Source organism: Abrus precatorius, unplaced genomic scaffold (genome assembly GCF_003935025.1).
Source record: "Abrus precatorius isolate BTA unplaced genomic scaffold, Abrus_2018 Scaffold7, whole genome shotgun sequence".
Taxonomy (NCBI): Eukaryota; Viridiplantae; Streptophyta; class Magnoliopsida; order Fabales; family Fabaceae; genus Abrus; species Abrus precatorius.
The window spans coordinates 30,654,252-30,677,806 of NW_020874417.1; the positions used below are offsets into that span (position 1 = coordinate 30,654,252).

Below are 23,555 nucleotides of genomic sequence, written 5' to 3' on the forward strand. Positions count from 1 at the left end.
ACAGAACATGTCATATTATAAATAAATTTATGCGTACAAGGTATCGGGGCATTTATGATAAGGTATTTTTATTTTTCTTGGGTTCACTGGTTTTAAATTTTCTCAGAAAAAAATAAATAGGCCTTTTTCAGTTTTCTGTGTAATTTCTTTCTGCTTTTTTGGCACTTATGGTGCTGTTCTTCCTCTTCCTCTGCCACCCATATCGGTCTCCAACACAAGCTCTGTCCAAAACCACCGCTTGATTCTCTTTGTCTCTTTCTAATCTTATCCAAATTCTTCCCTTCAATTCGCTTCACTCTTTGCTTTCTTAACCGTACCATACAAAAAGCTATCTTTTTTTTTTTTTTGCACCAAAATGGGGCTAATCTTGAACCAAAATGTGCAATTTTCATCGGTTCCGTGTTTTCAAAAATGGATTCTTTTCCATCTATGAGCTCAATTGGGTTATCCGTTTCAATCCCATTTTCGTAACAGTTTGATATATTCTCTGTCGATTTTTATTTATTTTTTGCATTTTCTTTCTGATAAGGAAATAGAAGAAAAAAAAAAGACTGTGACTTTAAGGGTTGATCAGAAATGGTGTCAGCGAACGACCCAGTTGAGTCTTTCTTCCATTCCATTCAAGTTGTGAAGGAATCGCTGTCGCCACTTGAAGTGGGTATTCGTAAGGCGGCGAAGGATCTCGAGCATTGTTTGGCAGGGTCAAAGAACAAGGTCAATGGTGCTTGTTTAATTGCCCAAGTGAGGGAAGGTGGTGAATTTCAGATCTGTGATGTGAAGAAGAAGAAAGGGTTGTCAATGAAGGTTCCTTTGAAGGCTTTCTTGGGTATGTTTTCACAGAATTCAGGGAATGGTAACAGTAGAGCTCAGGTGGGTAAGGAAAATGATTCTTCTTGCACCAATTGCTTGCAGTTTGCTGTGACTTGGTCTTTGTTGGTTAATGGGTTTCTTCAGTCTCTGCCACTTCCTTTCAAATCTGGGAGGAAGAGGTGTCCGAAAGTGGGTGATGAAGATAAGTTGTGTTCTTGCATGAAGCCCACTGTTTCATCATGTGAAGTGAAGCAGAATGAATCCAAGGGGGTTAGAACATTTAGGGAAAAGGGTGTGAAGAGGAAGGATGGAAAACATGTTTCACTTGAGTGCCTTATAGGGTTTATCTTTGATCAGCTATCTCAAACTATTCAGAGTCTTGATCATGGGGTGCAAGAAAATGACCTTGACTGTGGGAATACCTGTCTACCCCAACCTTCTTTTTCTAATCTTGGTCATGTGAATGCTCTCACAGGTTTCTTGGAGGGTCACAAAGTGGATGTTAATGGTTTCTTGGGGAATTTAAGATTTGCAAAGGTTGGGGGTGTGCCATCAAGTGTGCCTGGAGAAGAAAGCCCTTCAACAAATGGAGAGGGAGATAACAATAATGGTAGTAATAGTAATAATGGTAATGATGAAAACAAGGATGAAACTGGAGGAATTTCGGCACAGAAGGTTGCCAATAACATTTTCAGTTTCCCTCTCTCAAATGTGGAGCGTCTAAAGTCTACACTGTCCACTGTTTCATTCACAGAATTGATTGAACTGCTACCACAGCTGGGGAGAACCACTAAAGAGCATCCTGATAAGAAGAAACTTATCTCAGTACAAGATTTCTTTAGATACACAGAGGCTGAAGGTATGACCTGTTGCATAGGGTAGACACAACATTAAATTTGCTTGCATATAGCAGAAAGACTGTTTCCATGACTAGAACTTATAACTTATAAACACCAGGTCAAATGGCAATGATCTTATCATTAGGTATGATATTGTACAGCATCTCATGTTCTACCATCTCAAAAACACATCGAAGTTGAGGGATGGAGTTATGAAATGTTGTTTACACTCAACGGTAATCAAATATAAAGAGTTTGGATTAATATTATCAAATTTATTTGTTAACTGACTACTAGCATCTACAAGAACTATGGTCTCATCGAAGCATTTTAAAATTCAAGTATATATATATATATGTATGTCTGTATGTATTTCTGTTATGTCCATTTAGGACTCCAAGGGTTCCTGTGTCTTCTTTTGCATCTTTTCACATATCATGTTTCTAGTTCTACATCTGACTCTAAATAATGACATTTAGTGCATGAGCTTATACTTTATATAAACTGGTAATATGCTGACTGTTGAGTTACTTCGCTACTCATTTTGTATCAGTCAAAAGTATCCTTAAAAGGTGGCATAGTTTTCTGGAAAGAAAAAAAGAAACCGTTCATGAGATCAAAATAAAAGGAAACAATCATTACAAGAAAAGGGAAAATTTGTCGACTTTACCTACCTTTCAGTTTGTTTGTTTTGGAGTGAGAGTTCCTGTAATTTTAACTGCTTTCAATGAATATTTGGCAAGCTTCTGGAGTTCTGGGCAGAACTTGTGAGTTAGGATAGAAGTGTGAAAGGATTAAGAAACGGAAACAATCATTACAAGAAAAGGGAAAAATTGTCAACTTTACCTACCTTTCAGTTTATTTGTTTTGGAGTGAGAGTTCCCGTAATTTTAACTGCTTTCAATGAATATTTGGCAAGCTTCTGGAGTTCTGGGAAGAACTTGTGAGTTAGGATAGAAGTGTGAAAGGATTAAGAAACGGAAACAATCACTACAAGAAAAGGGAAAATTTGTCGACTTTACTACCTTTGAGTTTGTTTGTTTCGGAGTGAGAGTTCCTGTAATTTTAACTGCTTTCAATGAATATTTGGCAAGCTTCTGGAGTTCTGGGAAGAACCTGTGAGTTAGGATAAGTGTGAAAAGATTAAGAAAAGGGGGGCCTATTACTGATTATATTAGTGTTGCTTTGTACATTAGACAGTCTTGCAATTTAAGTTTGCATTTTGTTTATTTAGCACAATGTCTAGCACAAAGCAGTGACAATGATTTAGTGTTTCACCATTTTATGCTTGTAATGGAAATTGAATACTATTCTTTATTTGCAGCTTTTTATAATACTCATTTTTTGAACAACACTTTTGGGCACTGACTCCCACACGCAAAAGCCATAATTGACCAGTGTACTCTTAACATAATAAAAAGGAATATCTTCCTTTTGGAAACTTCTGAAATATTTTATCCTCCTATGTTGAGATGTAGATAATCATAATGCTTTCTTCTAATCTTCGGAGGGTTTATAGAGGTCCCATGGCTTAATGTCACATCAGTGAACTACTCCACAGTCCATTCCTTAAACGTTTTTGTTGGTCTTGACACTCGACAGTTTTCAAACTGATGTAACCTTTTACGTATTTTACCCTAATTCTTGGCATTTTCAAAGATTTTTGTTGTCTTAGCATAGCAAACATTTCAAGCAAAAAAAAAAAAAAAAAAAAAACAAAGGAAACAACAAATATTATTATATTTTTCCCTTGATTAGCGTTTGGGTATTGTGGCAACCAGTCCCGGCATGCATGATCAAAATTGTAATGAGTAATCATGTATGACTATATAATCAAAGAATATATTCTATGCAATAAACAACTTTTATTACTAATGGATACAGGGTACATATTTTCTATATGAAGTTGGGATCTTTTAGCAGTTTTTGTGCCCTGGTCTCTTACCTACCTACTTGAAATATATACTATACTTGATACTAGTTGTAAGATATTTTCCTGAAATCTTTGCTAGCAATATTTAGTTTGTATTTCTTATTTCATGTTAATGTTCTTTTCTTTTTGGTGTTTTCTGGAATGGCAAATTCATACTTCTTTTCACTTTCATTATCATACAGGGAGGAGGTTCTTTGAGGAGTTGGATAGAGATGGTGACGGCCAAGTAACTCTGGAAGATCTAGAAATTGCAATGAGAAAGAGAAAGCTGCCTCGTAGATATGCTAAAGAATTTATGAGCCGTGCTAGAAGTCACTTGTTTTCTAGGTCTTTTGGTTGGAAGCAGTTCTTATCACTAATGGAACAGAAGGAACCAACAATTCTTCGTGCATATACTTCTCTGTGTCTAACCAAGTCAGGGACACTGAAGAAGAGTGAAATATTGGAATCACTAAAGAATGCAGGACTCCCTGCAAATGAAGACAATGCTATTGCTATGATGCGGTTTCTGAATGCAGACACAGAAGAATCTATTTCATATGGACATTTCCGCAATTTCATGCTTCTACTTCCCTCTGATCGTCTTCGAGAGGATCCTAGGTAAGACAAATATGATCATTTTTTGGAAGGTGAGGGGGAGGGTGGTTGGGGGAATCAAGAAGTGCCATTACTATATTGTCAAAATGTTGTGCTTATGCCTGCAATTACTTATCTATTCAGAGTAGAGAATGACATTACTAATTTTTAATGATAGGAAAAAAGTTTAAATATAGAGAAAAGAGGGGAGGGAACGTTAAGCAGCCACAAGCAAAACAAACCGTGGAGAAGCCATAAATTGGAACATCACAAGGCACCATTTGAGATGTTTGCAATTGAAATGCCACAATTTTGATTAACCAGATTTTTGAAAATTTGGTTTTTGACCGAGATCAATAGTGTCGTGTAATCCATGTAGCTGACCTCACTTAGTGAAATAAAGCTTGGTTGTTGTTGTAGTATTGATTGATGGGCAATGCTCAATGATATACAAATATATAGATACAAGATACATAGGAAAAAGGAAAGAAATCCTTAAATCTAAGAGACACGATTCAAATCTTCTCGGAAATGTAGGAAGAATCAAAGAATATCAATGAAAGATTCCAACCAAATTGATCAAAAAATTGCATAAACTGTACATTGTCACAAAGTTTTGGCCTCCTTGCTATTACCAAAACCTTTATATTAAGGAACAATAAACGGTTGGTTGGACTTGCCAAGAGCTCATCCAAGTGGAAAGTGGGTACATATTTTGGCTGACGTGTTTGATTTGTCTAGAATGATTGTCAATGTATAAATTGTTGTGGTTTATTGTACTCCCGTTTTTTTCCCTATTCAAATTTAAGGCAAATGTTCAGGAAAATTGAAATTATGCAGCAAGATTAGACTTTACAGAATTTTTGCATCAATAATTAAGATTCATCCTCCATATTAAATTATTTAGTACTTTAATTACCTCAAGGACTCAACTTCAACCAGCAGTCAATGATTAAGATTCATCCTCTATATGGATAACATTATGATTATACATTCAGGAGTATTTGGTTTGAAGCTGCAACTGTTGTTGCCGTTCCACCACCTGTTGAAATTCCTGCTGGAAGTGTTCTAAGATCTGCATTGGCAGGTGGCCTTTCTTGTGCCCTGTCTTGTGCATTACTTCATCCAGTTGATTCAATTAAGGTAAGTTTTTGAACTTACTGATTTCTTTGTTACTGGTGATTTTACCCCTTAGTGACTTTATCTGCTTTTACTGCACATAATTTCATATTCATCTCTTAGCCATTTGATTTTTGGCTCCTTTTCAAGGCCTCATCATTGTCTTATTTGATATGTTAGACTCGAGTGCAAGCATCAACCATGTCCTTCCCTGAAATAATTTCTAAGCTGCCAGAGATTGGAACGCGGGGTTTATACAGGGGATCAATCCCTGCGATTCTTGGACAGTTTTCAAGGTTGTTTATTTTATCTCTCTTCATTTCTTCCCTCTCATTTTCCCATGTATTGAAGCCAATAAGCAGATAATATTTATTTTCCTTCTAGCTTATGGTAGCTTTTGATAATGCAGCCATGGCTTGCGAACTGGGATATTTGAAGCGAGTAAATTGGTGTTGATAAATATTGCTCCAACACTGCCAGAACTCCAGGTAATTTGTAAATCCTATTTGCTGTTATGTGTGGCTACTCCTGTTTATGTTTTCCTTTTTCTTTCGTTTTTCTTGTATGTTGTTTTGACTGAATTGCCTCATGTCCCATACATTTAGTTAATTGTACCCACGACCTTGTTTTGTTCCATAAGATCAGTCTTTCAGGTTTTCTACAATGTATAATTAGGTACTAAATGAAGTTGTTGACTTGTTGCATTACTGACAAAAGTGGTTGAGAACATAGCTAAACTACTGCAGTAAATTTTCTTGTGCTCTTAGAATCATGTCAAGCACGGGAGCTTATCTGCTGTCCTACTTACCATAAGTAGAAACAAGAAAAAAGCTATTATTCTGTGAATCTGTGATAAGTGAATAATTCACTAAGCTAAATTATTTGTTTACTTGCCTTTATTGAAAGGGTTTTGCAAATTTGTTACCCTTACTGAGATATGTCAAGTGATTAGAATTATTTAAAGAGAATGAAAGGTTAATAAATGATTCTTAATCTGAGGGCACTAGTTAAAACCGTCCCTATTAAAATGATTCAAATGCTTTAAATTGAGGTGTTCATAGCTAATAATTAATATATTTCAAATACTGTTTTGTATTTTTTAATATCAAAGAGGTTTATGCACTCTGATTGATCTTAGAAAGTGAATTTTAACATTAGGTGGTTGATAATAAGCACATTTTGTTGTTTAATAGGGTCTGATTTATTGTACTTTTCTATAATCTATAAGCTTCACATATTAGCATTCTTGTAGGTACAATCTGTGGCATCATTCTGTAGCACGTTTTTGGGAACGGCTGTGCGGATCCCCTGTGAGGTGTTGAAGCAGAGGTTACAGGCTGGTCTCTTTGACAACGTGGGTGAGGCTTTGGTTGGGACATGGCAGCAGGATGGTCTTAGGGGTTTCTTTCGTGGAACTGGAGCTACCCTTTGTCGTGAGGTTCCATTTTATGTTGCTGGCATGGGGCTTTACGCTGAATCTAAAAAGGTGTGTAGTTTCCATTATCCAGCATGCTTCTTGGTCTTCAGTTTGTCAATGAAATTTACTTTGTCGTACATGCATTCTAAAATTGAAACTTAAGTAGGATTATATAGCACATGGCTATTGTTGAAAGCAAAAACTTAGCATCAAATTTTCAAATTGGGTTAACATCAAATGAGTTGAAATACAACTTAAACCATGGGATATTACTCTCTAAAATTATGTAGTGACAAATGCATTTTGAACTGATGCACTGATATTGATGTGTAAAACATACACCACAATAGACAGGGAATAACAACACTCATAAACCAAAGTTTTAATAATACAATTGCTGTTGGCTTTTGATTTTAGGTTGCCCAAAAACTACTAGGGCGGGAGCTAGAGGCCTGGGAAACAATTGCTGTTGGAGCATTATCTGGTGGCTTGGCGGCAGTTGTCACGACGCCATTCGATGTCATGAAAACTAGAATGATGACAGCGCAGGGTCGTACTGTGTCGATGACCTTGGTAGCCTTCTCTATACTTCGCCATGAGGGACCCCTTGGCTTGTTCAAAGGAGCAGTGCCCAGGTTCTTTTGGATTGCTCCTCTTGGTGCTATGAACTTTGCAGGTTATGAGTTAGCAAAGAAGGCCATGAATAAAAGTGAGGAGGCCAAAGCAGGCTCAGAGTAATTCCTTGGATTGTGTCATATAACAGCCAATTGTCTGGTGAAATTTTGGAGCTTATTGCAGCAATCGATGGAGTAAGGCCATTGATTCTGCTCTGAAATACACATTTTGTTTCCTTTGTTCATTCTACTTAATGACTTTGCCCCTTGTAGCAGCAGAATTTTTTTTAGAGAAATCGTCATATATACTTGAAAACTGAAAAGGTTTAATTTATTTCTTCATCCATTGTACAGATTTTGGTCTTTGTATCTTTCAGCTCTCTTCCTTTGGTGTTCTTGGTTCATTTTGTCATCCCATTTTGAGTTTGATTTGATGTCTTCATTTATTTGGTTTAAAGGGTTCTGTTTATATGTAATGAGATAAAATATATTATAACAATCTTTTTGTAAATTTATGAAAAAATATTATTTTATAATTCAGTATCGCATATTCATAAAAAGAGGAGATATATCTCTAAGTCTAAGTTTTAGAAATAATAGAAATTTTGAATTTAAAATTTGATTTTTGATCAACTTTGATGACTTTATTTAGGGAGATAAGACTGTGTTGTTAATGGTGTTTTTTGTATTTAAAATTCAAGAAAGATTAGATTGATTTTATTTTATTTTTCTTATTTAACGGGACAAAAGTCTAGTAACACAGCAGAAAGAAAACATTTTTTGTCATCATCACATTGTTATATTATATTACTTTACCATGCAATATATTGTGTGATTTATTAAACTTAGCTTTTAAAGTTGAAGATATACAGCTAATAATAATAAAATTTTATTAGAAAGAGAAATATTTATTATATTTTTATAATTTTAATATAATGACTATATTTTTTTTTATAAAATTTTATATTTGTAAATGTTTAAACTCAATTATAAAGATTAAAGTTAACAAAGCTCATATATTATATAACATAAAATAATAAATAATATTACTTTGTCCATAATAAAAATAAACAAACTAAATTTCATAATAAAAATATTTTATTACACATTATAATTTTTTTGTTATCTTATTACTTTATTTTTTTTCTATATATAAATATTACTTTATTAATATCCAGTGTTGTAAATTATGTATATTATTTCATTTTATTATTTATATAAAGTTAAAACACATTACGGAATGATCTTTTTTTTTTTATCAAAATATATACACGTGATTCATTTTTTAAAATTTATTTGTATATTTTAACATTTTTATTATAATAAAAGTAATTATTTGATTTTCATATTTTGAATTTTGTAAAGTTATAATTAAAGAATAAAAAAAAATTATGAGTTTGAATGTAGATTATTTGAAAAGGATACTGGTATCTTTAAGTAGTTTTGAAAAACTTTTCAAGAAAATAATATAACAATTTCTTAAAACCTAACTTAAATGATAGATTTTTTATTAGTAAATTATGAAAGTGTTGTAACATTTACCATTAAAAAATTGTGCAACGCTTAATTGTATTTAGATTCTCCAATTTTTGTACTTCTTCGATTTTAATTTCCTCAGCTCTCGTATTTTTTCAATTAAACAAAATTTCTCATACAGAGGTTGTCTTTCAATTTTTTTGAAGGCCGAAAAGGTACTTGGCGACTTGCTTGGTCGGAGCTTCGTTACGGGAAGCTGTGTTTCAAACATTCAGCTGAGTTGCGTGTATTGTCCTTCAACTTGCTTATAAAGCACTGGGTTCATACGAGCAACGCTAGAAACCAAGCACTGGATCTCCTCCTTCCTCCTTTCCCTCATTCGCATCGGCCTCCTTTGAGTTTATGATTTTAGGATCAGATGGCGACCTTCTCAGACCTTTGAATTTTGGTTAGTTGCTGTTCTAGTTTCTGCTTCATGATACGACTAACACTGAAGAAAAACTTTAAAAAAACTTTCTTTATCAGGTAAAATAATTTATTAAGGAAGCTGCAAAAAAGCATTTTCTCGAAATTGTGTCTGAACTGAAACCATACGACAGCAGTATGTTGAACAGCCGAGTTTTCAGGATATGTCTAGGGTGATTAACTACAGTACCACAAAAAATTTCAACACTCGACATATAATAACCTTTAAACTGAAAGAGAACCGAGTTACAAAGAAATCAATGTAGTTATTATTATTGAACCAGCAAGGAAAACATCAATTTCTGATGTTTTGCTACACTTCGAAGTTTTGAAAATCAATAGCCCCAGTTATCATTCCTGATCTCATCATCAAACTTCTTCTTCAGCTCAGGATGCTTGGCAAAGTATTCATCTGCCGTCATGGTACTAAGCTTTTTCTGTGAAAATAGATAACAATATGAGAAATTTTAAATTTGTTTAAAACTGAAAAATCCTTCTGGTGATTCTATTACCTTCAACTCTTGTACTTCAGCAATTTCCTTTTCCAAACGCTCGGACTCCTTTAGGGATTTCTCCTCTGCTTCTTGAAGCTCAACCAACTGCAGCCAGGCAACACGAGTATATATCACAATCCGATGTAATGTATTTGATCAAGAGAATTTATACAAAATAAGAATTAAGAATTTGACAAAGGTTCTTACTAGTGTGTCAAATTTAGCTTTATATTGAGGTGTTACTGTGTCAACAAACTTGGGGATCTCTATGCCTGCAAAGAAACCATCACACAAAACATTTAATTTTAAATTAATGGGATGTTAAACAGTAAAACATAACAGGAAATTTTGGATGTTTTAAACACACATACGGTGGAGGCATATCAAGTGAGACCATGAGTAAAGTTAATCTTGATTGTCCATATAAAGTGAACGGTCACGATTAGACTTGCCTCTTAAGCTCTCACCTAAAAGACTCCCCCATATATGTATACACAGAACACAACCCATACACACATGGGGAATTTAGTAAAATCTTAGAAAAAAAGAAATCTTTTGCCGGTTAAAACTTCAGAATTCAAATGCAGGATTCATGACACATTACTAATGATAAAAGGAAACCAGAGTGCAAGGCTGATGTACTGTTTTGCATTAGATACAAGAAATAACTCTGCAGGCTTATATATATATTCTAATTGTGTAAGAAGCAGAAAATTGTGTCAGCAGGATACCATAGTTTGATCACATGATAATAATTCATGTTTGCTCATTAACTCAGCACCATTGGTATTGGTTACCCTTGTATGGAGTTATCAACCAAAAACATCCGGGTGTTGCAGGCTTTGGATGTGTGTCAAGAAAAGATCATGAAATTGTGGGTTTTTTTCAATAAAAGTTCAGGATCTTGTTTGGATACAATGCAGAGGTAGGAAACTTTATCACTTTACTGAAAGTAAGCAAGGATGCCACAAAGTTATCACATGTTGGGCATTATTTGAATTGGCTCTGAATCCTACCTTTATAACTTCTTGAGAAGGTTGTTTTCAAGATGTTGACCCAGCCTTAAGTCCAACTATTTAAGCATCAATGTTGACCCAGCCTTAAGATGATTAATGGATCCAAAATGTTGATGGCATTTTTCCAAAACTTTTTGCAAACTCTAAGTAGCACCAATCACACCCCACAACGTGAGATATGCAAGTCTGGTGCTTCTAACGGTTTCCGTGTGTGCACGTTGGATTTGGAGCAATCATGGGCTATAACAATTCTTAGTTGTTGATGACAATTCTCAGTTGGATATATGCATCCCAATGCTCAAGGTTTCTTTGTGTGTGATGATCAAGTTCCATTTTATATACATGTAAAATTGTTTACCTTGAGTTAAACAAGAATATTCTGTTAGATTCTTTAACACTTAGCTTAACTAGAGAGGATCGGGTGGAGTGTAGATTTTAGATGAGAATGGAGTTTAGTGTATTGTTGGCAAACCGTGAGGGGGGTGAGTGTTATTTACCCATTTTGGGAATATCAATTTTGGAGCATGTCTTGTCAAACTTCTAGTGATATTATTCCTATTTTCTATCTAACATTCTATTCAGGCAAAAGAATATGGTACCATTAAGTTCATCAATATCTTTCGACCTCTTCCCACTACCACAGTTTATATTTCGTAGAGAGGAAAAAAAACCGAAGCCAAAACCTTTAATTGAAGTAAAAATGATGCTATATGCACACATGGATGTAAGGCTCTAAGCTCATAGAGGAGAGCAAGTGCATGACAAGAACCACTGGTCTGACTTCCAATTCAATCATGTCATTGTTACAAAGAAAGAGTCAAGCAGTACACTAGCTGGTAAACTACTGGTATGTACCATCAAGAAATCTAAGTGTCTCTGGTTCAGCTTATTTTGAAGAATAGTTGCTTATTTTTTTACCATCTCAATGGGCGATTATTTATTCAAAAATATTGTTTCCAAGCATGCACTAAAATATATATTAAGTGCATTCACCATAGATTTTAAAAACATACTCTCATAATGCTCCTTGTACATGTCCACCAAACGAGTGCCGATTCCTTTTCTATAGTAATCCCAGTCTATGGGCTCAGGCTCCTGCAGAATGTAAAAGTGAAAAGGAAGGATTGAGTCATACTTTTCATTTTTTATCCTACAAAAAAAGATTAACTATGCAATCTCTGTTATATAAAATCATCAACAAGTCTCTAACCAATTAATTACGTGATCACCTTGAATTGCAGAGTTTTCATTCAAAACATGACGCAGAGGTGTTCCAAAATAAATTCACATAACAGGAACGTCATCGTTTATAAAAAAAATAAAATCGGAAAATCATTTCTAAAACAATTCCGAGGAAGAAGAAACACTAAGCGAGTGCATGGATTAGCTCATCGCAATCAAAACAGGTTATAATCATAATCGATAGCGGAATAAAACAGAAATTGACGTAAATCTGTTAGGAGCCCTAAAAGCCAACTGATCTAACATCTACGAATAACAAGGAGGGGAATCCGCATCCAAAATACAACAGGATCCAATGCAGAAGGAAAAGAGAGAGAGAGAGAGGGAGATCAGTGAAAGAAGCAACCTGGCTGAACTTGGTTTGGAGTTGGGAGTTAACCTCGTCGAAAGCGCGACGGAGATTCGAAAATTCTCTGCGAGCCTCGTCGGAGACGAGAAGCTTCGCCATTCCTTCCCAATCGATGTTCTTCCCCGCCTTGAAGGCCACATCGGTAACTTTCTTCACCGTTCCGCTCATTTTCCCTGCGATTTTCTCTTCTCCCAAACGCTATTCTGATGCTCTCTGCTCCCTTTCACTCTCATCTGGCTGCTATCATTTACCCTGCTTCAGCGTATGAGCCGGCTTCTATTGGGCCGGCCCATTTTCTCATGATGCAAATACTATGTTCGCATGTTATAAATGGGCCATCATTGTCTTGGGCTGTCGTTCCATTTGTTTTACAAAATAGATTATATATATATATTTTTAAGATAAGAGAGTTAATTTGAAAAAAACAAGAGGTCGATAAAAAAAGAAAGTTAATTGAACAAAAAAAGAGAGTTAATTATTGTGGTTCTGAGAGACACATAGAAAGTACCAGACAAACTAAAGAAGAAGACATATAGAAGGAAGGTGAATAACTAAAGGCAAAGATGATTGAAAAAAACTGAGTTTGACAAGAATGTTACTTTGAGTTATGAACTTTTGTTCTGACGAAAAAAAGAAAAGAAAAGAAAAGAAAAAGTTATGAACTTTTGTCGGGTAATGCAATGGAATCATATAATAAAATATTTAATATATGTTTCAGTCTAAAATTTAAAAAGTTATATGACTTATGAGGATATACATCATTGTTAATGTAAATGCCACTTATACTGTTATTTTTTATTATATAGTAATAGAATAACGTCATTTCATACACATTTTATAATTTGTTTATTTATTTATCTCTTTTAATCACATAATTATTTTATTTTATTCTCTCACTCTTTTTCTTTTTGTAAAAACATTTTATTTTTTTTGTGTGTGTGAGTGAAATTGTCCTAATGGATATTATCTAGAGGGCAAGGATTTTTGGATAGTGTGTGAAGACATAAGTAAATAATAATACTAAAGAATTTTCTGATGAAAAATAAAAATTAAGTTTATGAAGAAGAGAGTCAAGCTAAAAATATTGCTTTCAGTTGATGAGACCTTTTTCCCTAAAAGAAGTTAGAAGTTTCGCGATAGAGGTACAAGTTACTTTCATTCATTTTCATGACATAGGAATAACCAAACCAAAAATATGAATTACACTAATTCACTTTCAATCGTCCCACGTTTTTATATTGAATAATGTGAAATCCCTTCAACGGTAAGATATTCCCTCGTTAGTTTTCCACATATACATCGTAAACAATCACATCATAAGAACGAAGAACACTCGAAATTAATAAGCTTTTGTGATTTTCTCCACTTCATTTAATTTCTTGAGAAAAAGAAAACCCGTCAAGGAGGCAGAAACCCAAATTCCACAGCCAATTGTAGAGAGCCAAAAGGCATGTGAATACAATATATATATATATATACATATTCACTTCCCTCTAACATGTTCTTATTAGCTGCTTCCACCTTATCCCACCTTGTTAACTTATGCTAATGAAGTCTATTATTGATAGAGATTTGTATCATCAACTTAAATTAATTATTTCATAGCATATGATTCTCGTGCACTTTCCATGGCTTCAATTTTTGTTAGCTACGATACATTCACCCTAGCTAGCGATGTCAGACTGCCAATGCAATTTGATAATTAATTAGAATACTGCACGAGTTTTAGATATTTTATTAATTATGTAGGAATAATTAAGGTCGAATCACATTAAAAAAGAAAAGAAAGAAACAATGATGCTCAAGAAACATTAGTGAAATTTTATGTTATAGTCGTGTACATTAATGTAGAATATGCTACTAGGTATGCTTTATATATATATATGTTAATATGGGACTAAAGCACAAGGGAGATTATGACCCAATTTTGATAAATAAAATTTGTTTCATAAATTAAAACAACTTATCTCATTTAGTTTAAAAGAAATTAAATAATAATAGTTTCTAAAAAGTAGAAAAATACAAATTAATTTTAATTTATGAAAAAAATAAATTCATATTATTATGTACCTTTTTACTCTTTTAAATACTTAAATTGAAAAGTTTATTCAAAGTGAATTTATATCTTACACGATGTCTTGTGATCTTTTTCTTCATTCCCCAAATCCAGCTATTCAATGATACTTGCTGTTGTTTTCAGTTCTTGTACATAGTCATAAATTATCTTCAATATATGATATTTATATATTAGTTTTTTAACGTATATTTAAGAGTATATAGTAAAAATAATAAATTTTCATTAAAAAAAATATAAAACATTGCATAATATAATATATTAAAAATATTAAATGTTATAGTTTTGAATAATTTTTTATTTATTAATTTCGTATTATGTATCCTAACACACATTAAAAACTCATATATATAGATATAGACAATTAAAAGTCTAAGACATTTTCGAGTATAATTTAGAACACACTCCACATATAAGTTACCAACTCAAACAAGTAGCGATACAAGTCATACTTTTTTGACGGGTTAGAACTTAGAAAGTGGGAAGTAGTGGAGATACAACTAACTATGCGTACACAAACATATCACTTAAATATTAAGTATTAATTAAGCTCTTGAAGCCATTGGTCATAGCATGCATGTTACTTTGGGAAAGCTACATAATTTTACTCTATAGATAGAATCATTATTAGTCATCTGAAAGCTACAGATAAATTGCACTAAAATATCCCTTGTCCCAAATTCAAGGGTTTCACACAAAAGATCCATAAACAAAAGGGATGTGGATCGAGAAAGAAACCAAGACTAGAAGTCATGAAGGCTGCTAGATATTAATTAACGACATATATAGAAAAACCAAGCATTTCTAGTCAAGTTTTGCTAACTAATTAAAATTAATGGTCAATATTCATCTTTTCAGTTTCTAGTATGCTTACAAAGTTCATTTTCTAATCTTTAATTTGACGTTGGGAGTTCAGGCTGCCGTACTCATTAAGGGGGAAGCATTAGACCATTGCAGACACATATTAGGAGATGGACTTGGACAACTTGGAAGGATCCGAAATAATCATAACAAGACAATTATTCAAGGAATATGAATAGTTCAAAGTTCGATTGCGTGAATGGTTCTTTCTACGAAACTAATCATAGTTTAAGAACACTTGTCACGTCTCACAAGCAAGATATATACGAGCCAAGGGTTTATATTATATATGTAATATTTTGGATTGGTTGATCCACTGAATATGTATGAATTTACATTGATTCCATTCGTGTGAATTGCCTAGATAGGTCGAAGAAATTTCTGATGTTATCCACTTGTTATTCACCATTTTTGTTAATGTCATGAATGTGTGTTTAGTGATCAGTTTTTGTGGGAACCTTGTAATCATTAACTGGAAGAATCGTTATAGGACATGTATAAGATTCAAATTCAAGATGGAATGTATATCATCTTGGTTCATTGATCCTCAATTTTTTAAACTTTGCAGAGAACATGCTGAAACTTTATGTACAAATTAATTCCAGTCTATGTGTCTAGACTTTGAATTCTATCGCACATTATATTCAGCAAAACCTATGTACGTGTCTTTAGAATTATTTACATAAAGATGCAAGTCATTCACAAACAACAAATTAATTATAAGAGTAAGAGAAAAACTAGATTTGAAAAGAAGGACAAAGGGTGGCATTTTGAAAGATAAGATCAAAAACTTACATGCTAAGTGTTTGGGAAAAATTAGAGATTAAACCTACTTTAAATTAAAACATTTCGTAAATTTAACCTACTTGAAAAATTAGTCTCTAGTTAAGCACACACATTGGTGTTTAGTCTTTACTTGAGACATCGGTTCCTTAATCGTTTTAGTTTGATGAATTTAATTGCAGGTGAGAGGTATATACTGTGAGTAAAGAATACCCATACATTCGGATTGTTAGTTTAATTAGTTTTCAATTGGAAAGCCATAACTTGAAAGAATTTTTTGAGTATCTATGATGGCACTACGAAAATTCTGAGTATGACTGATTCATTGCTGATTTACTACAAGCCTTCTTAATAGTATGCAGAAACAGCCGAAATTATTACAGTGTACCAACAAATTACGGTAATTCGAAAACAACTCTATATATTGACTTTGAATTATATCATTTCAATTTTGGATTCATCAGCACAATTAAAGTTCTCGAAGAAACGGCGTATTTGAAGGTTTTTAAGCACACAAGGGATACGCTTATACTTGTCGCCTATACTATACTTTTCAAACACATGAAAATATATATTCTGAACATTTTTATCGTAAATCTATTTTGTTTAAATGGTTTAAAATATTGTTTACGATTTTTTATTTTTTATTTTTGTTATAGTCAATGACTTTTATGATATTTTGAATGAGTTACTAAATGATGTTTAGAAGAATAATAAATCATGAGTTGAAAAAAAAAAACAATAGAACCATATTTTCACTAAAAAAAAACCATTCTCTAATTGTTTGGTACTGCTATAGACCCATCTAATGAAAATTGAATTGTTAGTATAAATATTATAAATATATATTAATAGTATGATATATTAAAAAATATTATATTTTTATACTGGTAAAACTATATTAATAAAATGTATTATATATTTTAATTAGTTGAAAGCGTTGAAAATTAAAATTTCCTCTTGAGTTCAAGTTATCGGAGCAGTTACAAATTTATTAAATAAGTGGGCATTAGTGTCATAGTATCTGTAAGAGGACACTGATAAAATATACTTTATTTTAACTTTTATACATATTATAAATTTTTAAGATAAATAATAAAGTACATTTTCTTGAATGAATCTAAAATAAGAAATTGTCTTTAAAATTGTTTGTTTGAGTTGATTGTTACAAAAAATGTATTATAAAAAATGTTATTTATTAACAAGCAAAAATTATTAATATAATTTCTATTTAATAAAAAATAATTTATTAATATAAAATTTAATACTTATATGAAGAAATAGTGTATTATAGTATTATTTAATGCATGAACAATACATATTAATGATTTTATTAAAAATTATTTGTTAATATAATATATCATATTATTAATATAAAATAATAATTTTTATCCTAACATTTTATTTTTTAAATATTTATATTAATAATAAGCAATTTAATATTAAGTTATTACTAAATAACCTTTTTCTATAATAATCATTTTTACTAATTATTTCAAAAAAAATTATGTAAACTATTTAAATATTTCACATATACTATGAATGTTTTTTTTATTTTAAATAATGTAAATAAAAAGAAAAACATTTACAATAAAAAAATGTATAATTGAGTTAAATGAATAAGTAGAAAAATTATGCAGTTTAAATTTAGAGATGAAATACCATATTTTTTTTTTAAAAAAAAACATTAAATTGTGAATATAAATAATTGAATTATTGAGATGATTTTTTTAATATCAACTCGTCCCATACGGGTGAAAGAAACTCGACCCATCCCAAGACAGCTATAGAGAAAGCTAATTCAGATGACTACGGTCGCGTTTGAAATGTTCATTAGGTATTTTCGTATTCATACCTAATTTTCTACCCTTATAGACTAATTTTTCATGGAGAATTTGTATACAATATTGACCCTTTTATCTTATAATCATTAATTAACTTTAAAAACATATTTTCTTCACTAGTTACATCAGCCTCCAAATTTTTATTTTGATCAAAATTTGTAGGTACTATATTTTGAGCAAATGTTTTTATTTTCTATTTATAATAATGACAGCAATTTTTGCGGCCATGGATACATGAATGTAGCTAGCTAGTAAATAGAAAGTAAGTAATCATGGTGAAATATGTATAATTTTATTGTGTTTGACTACAACCTTTCAATTTCAATGTCACTTTGTTTGGTGGATATGTGATGAGATAGGGAGTACCCTCAATGGGCACATGGTTGTCAAACTCAAAACAATTTATTCCTTTTTAGCGTAAAATGTAAACAATGAGATGAGATAAAGCGTTAATGCTATTAGTTTGTGTTTCTCTTTTTCTCTCTTTTTTTTTTTCTTTCCTATGTCATGTAGATCATTGAGAGTTGCACGTGAGATGACAGAGGATGATATAAAACGACGCGAAAGAGTTTGCAACGCGTTTTTTTGGGCAAAGAGAAAAATCATAAAAAGGTTAAGGATGAAAATTGAGAGATTAAAAACAAAGCGCGTTTTACTTAACCATATGATTGTAATGTTTCATCTACCAAATCATTTTTAAAGCCCTCCGAATCAAAACAACTGTTCTCGCTCATGTAATTGAGTCATTGCTTAAGGTATATAGTTTAATTATTAAAAATAATCACAAAATTTTATCAACCTTAATTCAAATTAGATCTTGTGAAAACTGAAAACGTTGCGATCATAAATTTAACATCAAATTTGAAGTAAATTAGACATTCACCGGTGATCAGCAAAAAAGAAGAAGGTAGAAATATTGGTTGAAAAGGTCAATTCATCATTTTGCAGTGATTTAACCTGCCTATGATATGAAAAAAAAAGGTTTTGATGTGTATTCAATATATATTTTAGTTGATTGAAAGAGATTGACTGCTTTTGAAATTAAAATAAAAATAAAAATACTGAAATAGATTTTATCTATCTTAAAAAAACATTTTTTTGGGGGAATTAATGGGGTTAGACGAGTCGTTTTGCCTTAATTTTTTTTAATATGGGTCAACATAAAACAGGCTACTACTGGACAAAGTTAAAATAATGACGAAAAAATTAAATGACAAAATAAAATCTTTTTTATTTTAAAAATAAGTTTTCTATACCCTTTTTAGAAAAATATATAATTTTTTATACATTCTTTAGATTTTTTAAAAAAAGTTTAAACAAGTTGATAATAAGGTCAAATCATTTATCATTTACAAGTCTTCTCTTAATTCGCTACAACAAATAATTTAAGTATTGATAAATTTTTGAAAAGTTTATCACATAGAACCATTACCAAGTTATCTCAAGAGATTGAAATTTAAATTTGAACATAAAAATAAACTAAATGTGTAAATATAAGAAACTTGTATGTAATTAAATAAAAGTCTTAATTATGGATTAGCTATATGAAGAAATTAATATTATTTCAGACCTAACCTATAAAATAAGCCAATAATTTGGAAGGAAAAAAAACTCTAGAACTGATATGTGAAAAAGAAATAAAAGACAAAAAATATTGCTCTATTTAAGGATTTTAAGTAAAAAATTATTATTATTATTATTATTATTATTATTTTGAAGCAATTTGCGTTGTATAATGATGAACAACGAGAACTTTTAAAGGGCAAACGGGTGAACTGAAATTCTATATCACGAACAGCTGTATATCAGTAAAGTAAATATATTAGTATACTTATTAAAAGAATTCTCATTGTATTGTAGAACATATAATAAAAATTAATTTACCAATTTAAATCTAACAATGCAATCTACTTCATGTCGCATACGTTTTGTCCCTCTTCCTCTGCTTTCTCGTGGAGCCCTTAAAGAGCTTTTCCCATAAGTCTATATCAGTCGTGAGTATTCACTTTTAAAAAACAAAAAGTGACTAGTGGACAAGGTGGTACATTTTTAGCCATGCATAAATTAATTAAAAATGGTTTCTTTTCTTTTTACAACTTTTTTTATATAACTTTTTGTTTATTTTATTTTAAATAATATTTTAAAAATGTGTGTATATAAAGATTAAATAAATAAATAAAATTAATTATATATAATATTGAATAGTATTTTAGTTATTTATTATGCAAATGATAAATCTGTTAACTGTTTAACAAATGAATTAATTTAAACTAGTGGAACGATGTCAATGAAATAGAAGTAATATAAAACTTTGAAGAGGAAGATCATCTTGAAACAGCATGTTGTTTGTTCTTAATGTAACCCAACACACTCAATGAGTTATAGTACTTATTTACAGATCTTCTTAGGGGAAGAGGACAAAAACACACTAGAATCATGGTATGATATATAATGCTAAATTTTAATATGATTATATAAAATAGTAAACAAAAATGGAATGGAGCAACAAAATTTTACTGCTGTGAAATGGGAAAAATTACTGGGCCCGTTTTATTGGAATTCAAGCATGATTAAGCATGCAACTGGATTCGAGACTTTTGTCAATAGTTTAAATTTTGAATAAATTATATTTATTTTTTTATTTTCTGGATTCATTTATTTCTATTTTGAATAAATTATGTTTTGCCCACCTGATAGGGGCAATGCTTGTACATAGCTTTGACGATGAAAATGTAAGATATGATTGAATGCAAATTTTTAAAAATGAACACGATTTTGAAAAACTTTACTAGAATTATGTGAAACTCTTAAAATGGTTAACTTCAAATAGGTGTTGGGGACTCTTAACGGTGCTATGGTATTGGAGGCAGAAAGCTAAATTTGTAGTTTGGATGTTAATAGATTTAGATAGCTAGGGAAGGCACTTCAATATTGTCCACGGTTGGTTTGACAAGAAAGGCTTAAAATTTCATTTTTCAATTAGAAAAAGAAAAGGAAAAAGAAAAAGAAAAATTAGGGGGCCCAAATAGTTGCAGCTCTGTTTATGCTGACTCAAACTAAAACAGCTATCCCTTGTTCATTTTCTTCTTCTATCACACTTTTCTATCTTGAGTCATTATATTAGAGAAGACCGCCATCAATTATGTTTTTCTTCTATGCTTTCGTATTTTTCTTTTTTCATTGTCAAAGGTTTGGCTTATGAAATGACTAATGAAGTAGGAAACAGCATGACCCATATCTACCATACAACTAATTAATGACTTTATTGAAATTCCCTCAGTATGATTTTCATTATCTCATCCTCCACTTGGAGGTTGAAAGTTTAACAGTTACTATAGAACAAATTAATCTCTCTCTAATAGAAATATTCTAAGATACATCATAATTCATGTCCAAAGTGGCTCCCAAGCCGAGCCAAAACTGTTGTCCTCTAAGAAGCAGCTCATATCAACGTGAGGTTGAGGCTGAGGCATGTGCTGATCCTGTGATTGACTCATTTCCATGCAAATTAGTGCCACTAAATTAGCTTGTTGGCACTGCATGTTGACTAGCTCAGCCTGTGCTTTAGCCAGCTGTGCTTGTAGCTCGCTAACTTGCTTCTGAAGTTGACATATTGCACCTGCACAACCATAAACTGGGTCTCTGATCCTAGCATTTGCTTCATAAACCATGCTGCTCACAGCATCTGCTCTCTGAGATTCTGGCAATTCCTGAAAATTAATGCAATTTCATTCTTTGTTAACCACAAATTGAGTTCTTGGTAATTAGAATTGGAGTAATTAAGAAAATTGGTGCTATGCTGGTGTTTAATGTCCCTCTGGCCAAAATTAGTAGACATAGTGAACAGATTCCAAATGTGGGCACCTAAAATTTTGACCTGTTAAGCCAAACTATGGTTGTTACAAGGGGGAGCACCAAGAAAGAAAAGGTAAAACAAGAAGTGTGCAAAATGTTATTTGACCTGGCCATTCTTCTTTCTATAAAGATTAAAAAAGTAGTGGTTGCTAGGGTTGAAAGCAGAGAGAATTATGCATAGCTTTGATGTGTTAGGAAGTTAGAAAACAACCCATCATGCCCATCAATTAGGTATGCCCTTTGCTAGCTTTTCCTTCCACTTTTGACCAAAACCCATGATTTTGTTTCTCTGAAATGATCAGAGACAACTTAACTAATTCTTTTGTTGTCTTCCAGTAAGTGTGAACTAGTCTAGTCGTACACAATATAATAACATAACAACAATTAATAACAATTGATCAATGTATGTTACCTGCAAAAATTTGATGATGTTGCTTGCACCAAAGACTCTATGGGCAATGGTGAACTTGAGTGGATCAGTGGGAGGAAAATAAGGAGCCAAGACACACTTTTCCACACACCTGCGGCGAAGGATCTTGCAAGCAGCACAAGGGCTAACCACCACTGGTGGTGGTGGAGGAGGAGGGGAGGGTGGAGCAGCAGAAGGAGAACCCTGAGAGGGTGAAGGGAAAGGTGTTGGAGAATGTGAAGGAGGGGAAGAAGATGAAGATGGAGGAGAGTTTGAGAGCATAGTGGGAACATGGATTGGGATTGGTGGAGAAGATGTTGTGGTTTTCACTTTGTATTCCATTGTGTTTTGTGAGAGACAGAGGAAAACAGAACCAATTGGATCAAATATTCAATAGGATTTTTTTGGATTTCTAACTTCGGATAAAAACTAGGGGGGGCGTTTGCCTATATATAGAGACCAAAGGGAAAGCATGTTGGGTCAGAGTGGGTGACGTCAGTATACGTATTTAAGAAGCAAATATGACAATGTATCTGTATAAAATGACCAACTTAGAAAAAGGGCTTCCATTATTATAACGTTTAACTGAGATGTTAAATTTATATTTTAATTCAATGCCGAATTAATTCAAAATTATTATAATAATAATTATTATTTTGTGAAAAATTATATAACAGCGTGTAAAAAGGTTGTTAGAACAATTTTGACTTTTTAACATTTTTTCATTTACTTTATATTTGTTATCTTTTTTTTCCATCACATTAGTCATATCATTTCTTTCTATTTTATATTTTTTTAAGGGTGTGAAAAACTATTTTTGTTTTGAGACTGGTGAGATGGGGTTAATCATTACACAGTCAAGCAACGGTCAACGAATTTACCATGTGGTTCAGTTTTTGTGTACGGAGGGGAGTGGTAATTGGGAGAAAGGAAACATATTTTTTTAGTGTGTAGTTTTTTTAACTAAGTTGATTTACCATTAAGGATCATTATTTAGTATTTTACAGAAGAATAATAATACAGCATGAAACTAGAATTTGGGGTATGAAATTACATTAGCGGATAATTATCCGTTGTTTTCTTTTGACGCCGATATGTGAGAATAATGTTTATAACGTGAAATTACCCAAAACATGAATGTGTGATTCAATTTGGAGAAAAGAAATCTGAAAGATTTTAAAAAACCATTATTTCTCTCAAATTATAATTATTTCCATTGCTCCGATTAACCACAACAAGGGATTTATGTCATCTAAAAATGGCAGCGATTCTTTTAGAAATTGATCAGCTTAGCATTTGGAAGATTGAATAGATTAAGATGACATATGTATCAGTAATGATTTATAGTTAGATGTTATGATTATGCTTATTTGAACAAT

The 23,555-nt window shown here is 32.0% G+C and overlaps 3 protein-coding genes across 4 annotated transcripts; 1 reads left to right on the forward strand and 2 right to left on the reverse strand.

The window, feature by feature from the left end:
- LOC113871025 (mitochondrial substrate carrier family protein C) lies at positions 1-7,838 on the forward strand. 2 transcript variants are annotated; one of them, XM_027507701.1, is made up of 8 exons: positions 1-62; positions 530-1,669; positions 3,765-4,182; positions 5,157-5,301; positions 5,458-5,573; positions 5,687-5,765; positions 6,530-6,763; positions 7,112-7,838. In XM_027507701.1, exons 2-8 carry the CDS (start codon positions 577-579, stop codon positions 7,430-7,432), a joined length of 2,406 nt encoding a protein of 801 aa, XP_027363502.1. In that variant the 5' UTR covers positions 1-62; positions 530-576; the 3' UTR covers positions 7,433-7,838. The 2 variants fall into 2 exon arrangements, with proteins under 2 accessions (XP_027363502.1, XP_027363501.1); XM_027507700.1 differs by having other exon boundaries at positions 46-1,669; positions 7,112-7,661.
- Positions 7,839-9,307: 1,469 nt separating this feature from the next.
- LOC113872549 (ATP synthase subunit d, mitochondrial) lies at positions 9,308-12,595 on the reverse strand. The gene is made up of 5 exons (XM_027510180.1): positions 12,348-12,595; positions 11,773-11,854; positions 9,951-10,015; positions 9,762-9,848; positions 9,308-9,686 (listed from the first exon to the last, which is right to left on the reverse strand). Exons 1-5 carry the CDS (start codon positions 12,516-12,518, stop codon positions 9,585-9,587), a joined length of 507 nt encoding a protein of 168 aa, XP_027365981.1. The 5' UTR covers positions 12,519-12,595; the 3' UTR covers positions 9,308-9,584.
- An 8,703-nt stretch (positions 12,596-21,298) lies between these two features.
- LOC113873212 (LOB domain-containing protein 1-like) lies at positions 21,299-22,518 on the reverse strand. Its single transcript, XM_027511250.1, has 2 exons — positions 22,180-22,518; positions 21,299-21,622 (listed from the first exon to the last, which is right to left on the reverse strand). Exons 1-2 carry the CDS (start codon positions 22,516-22,518, stop codon positions 21,299-21,301), a joined length of 663 nt encoding a protein of 220 aa, XP_027367051.1.
- Between the last annotated feature and the right edge of the window lie 1,037 nt (positions 22,519-23,555).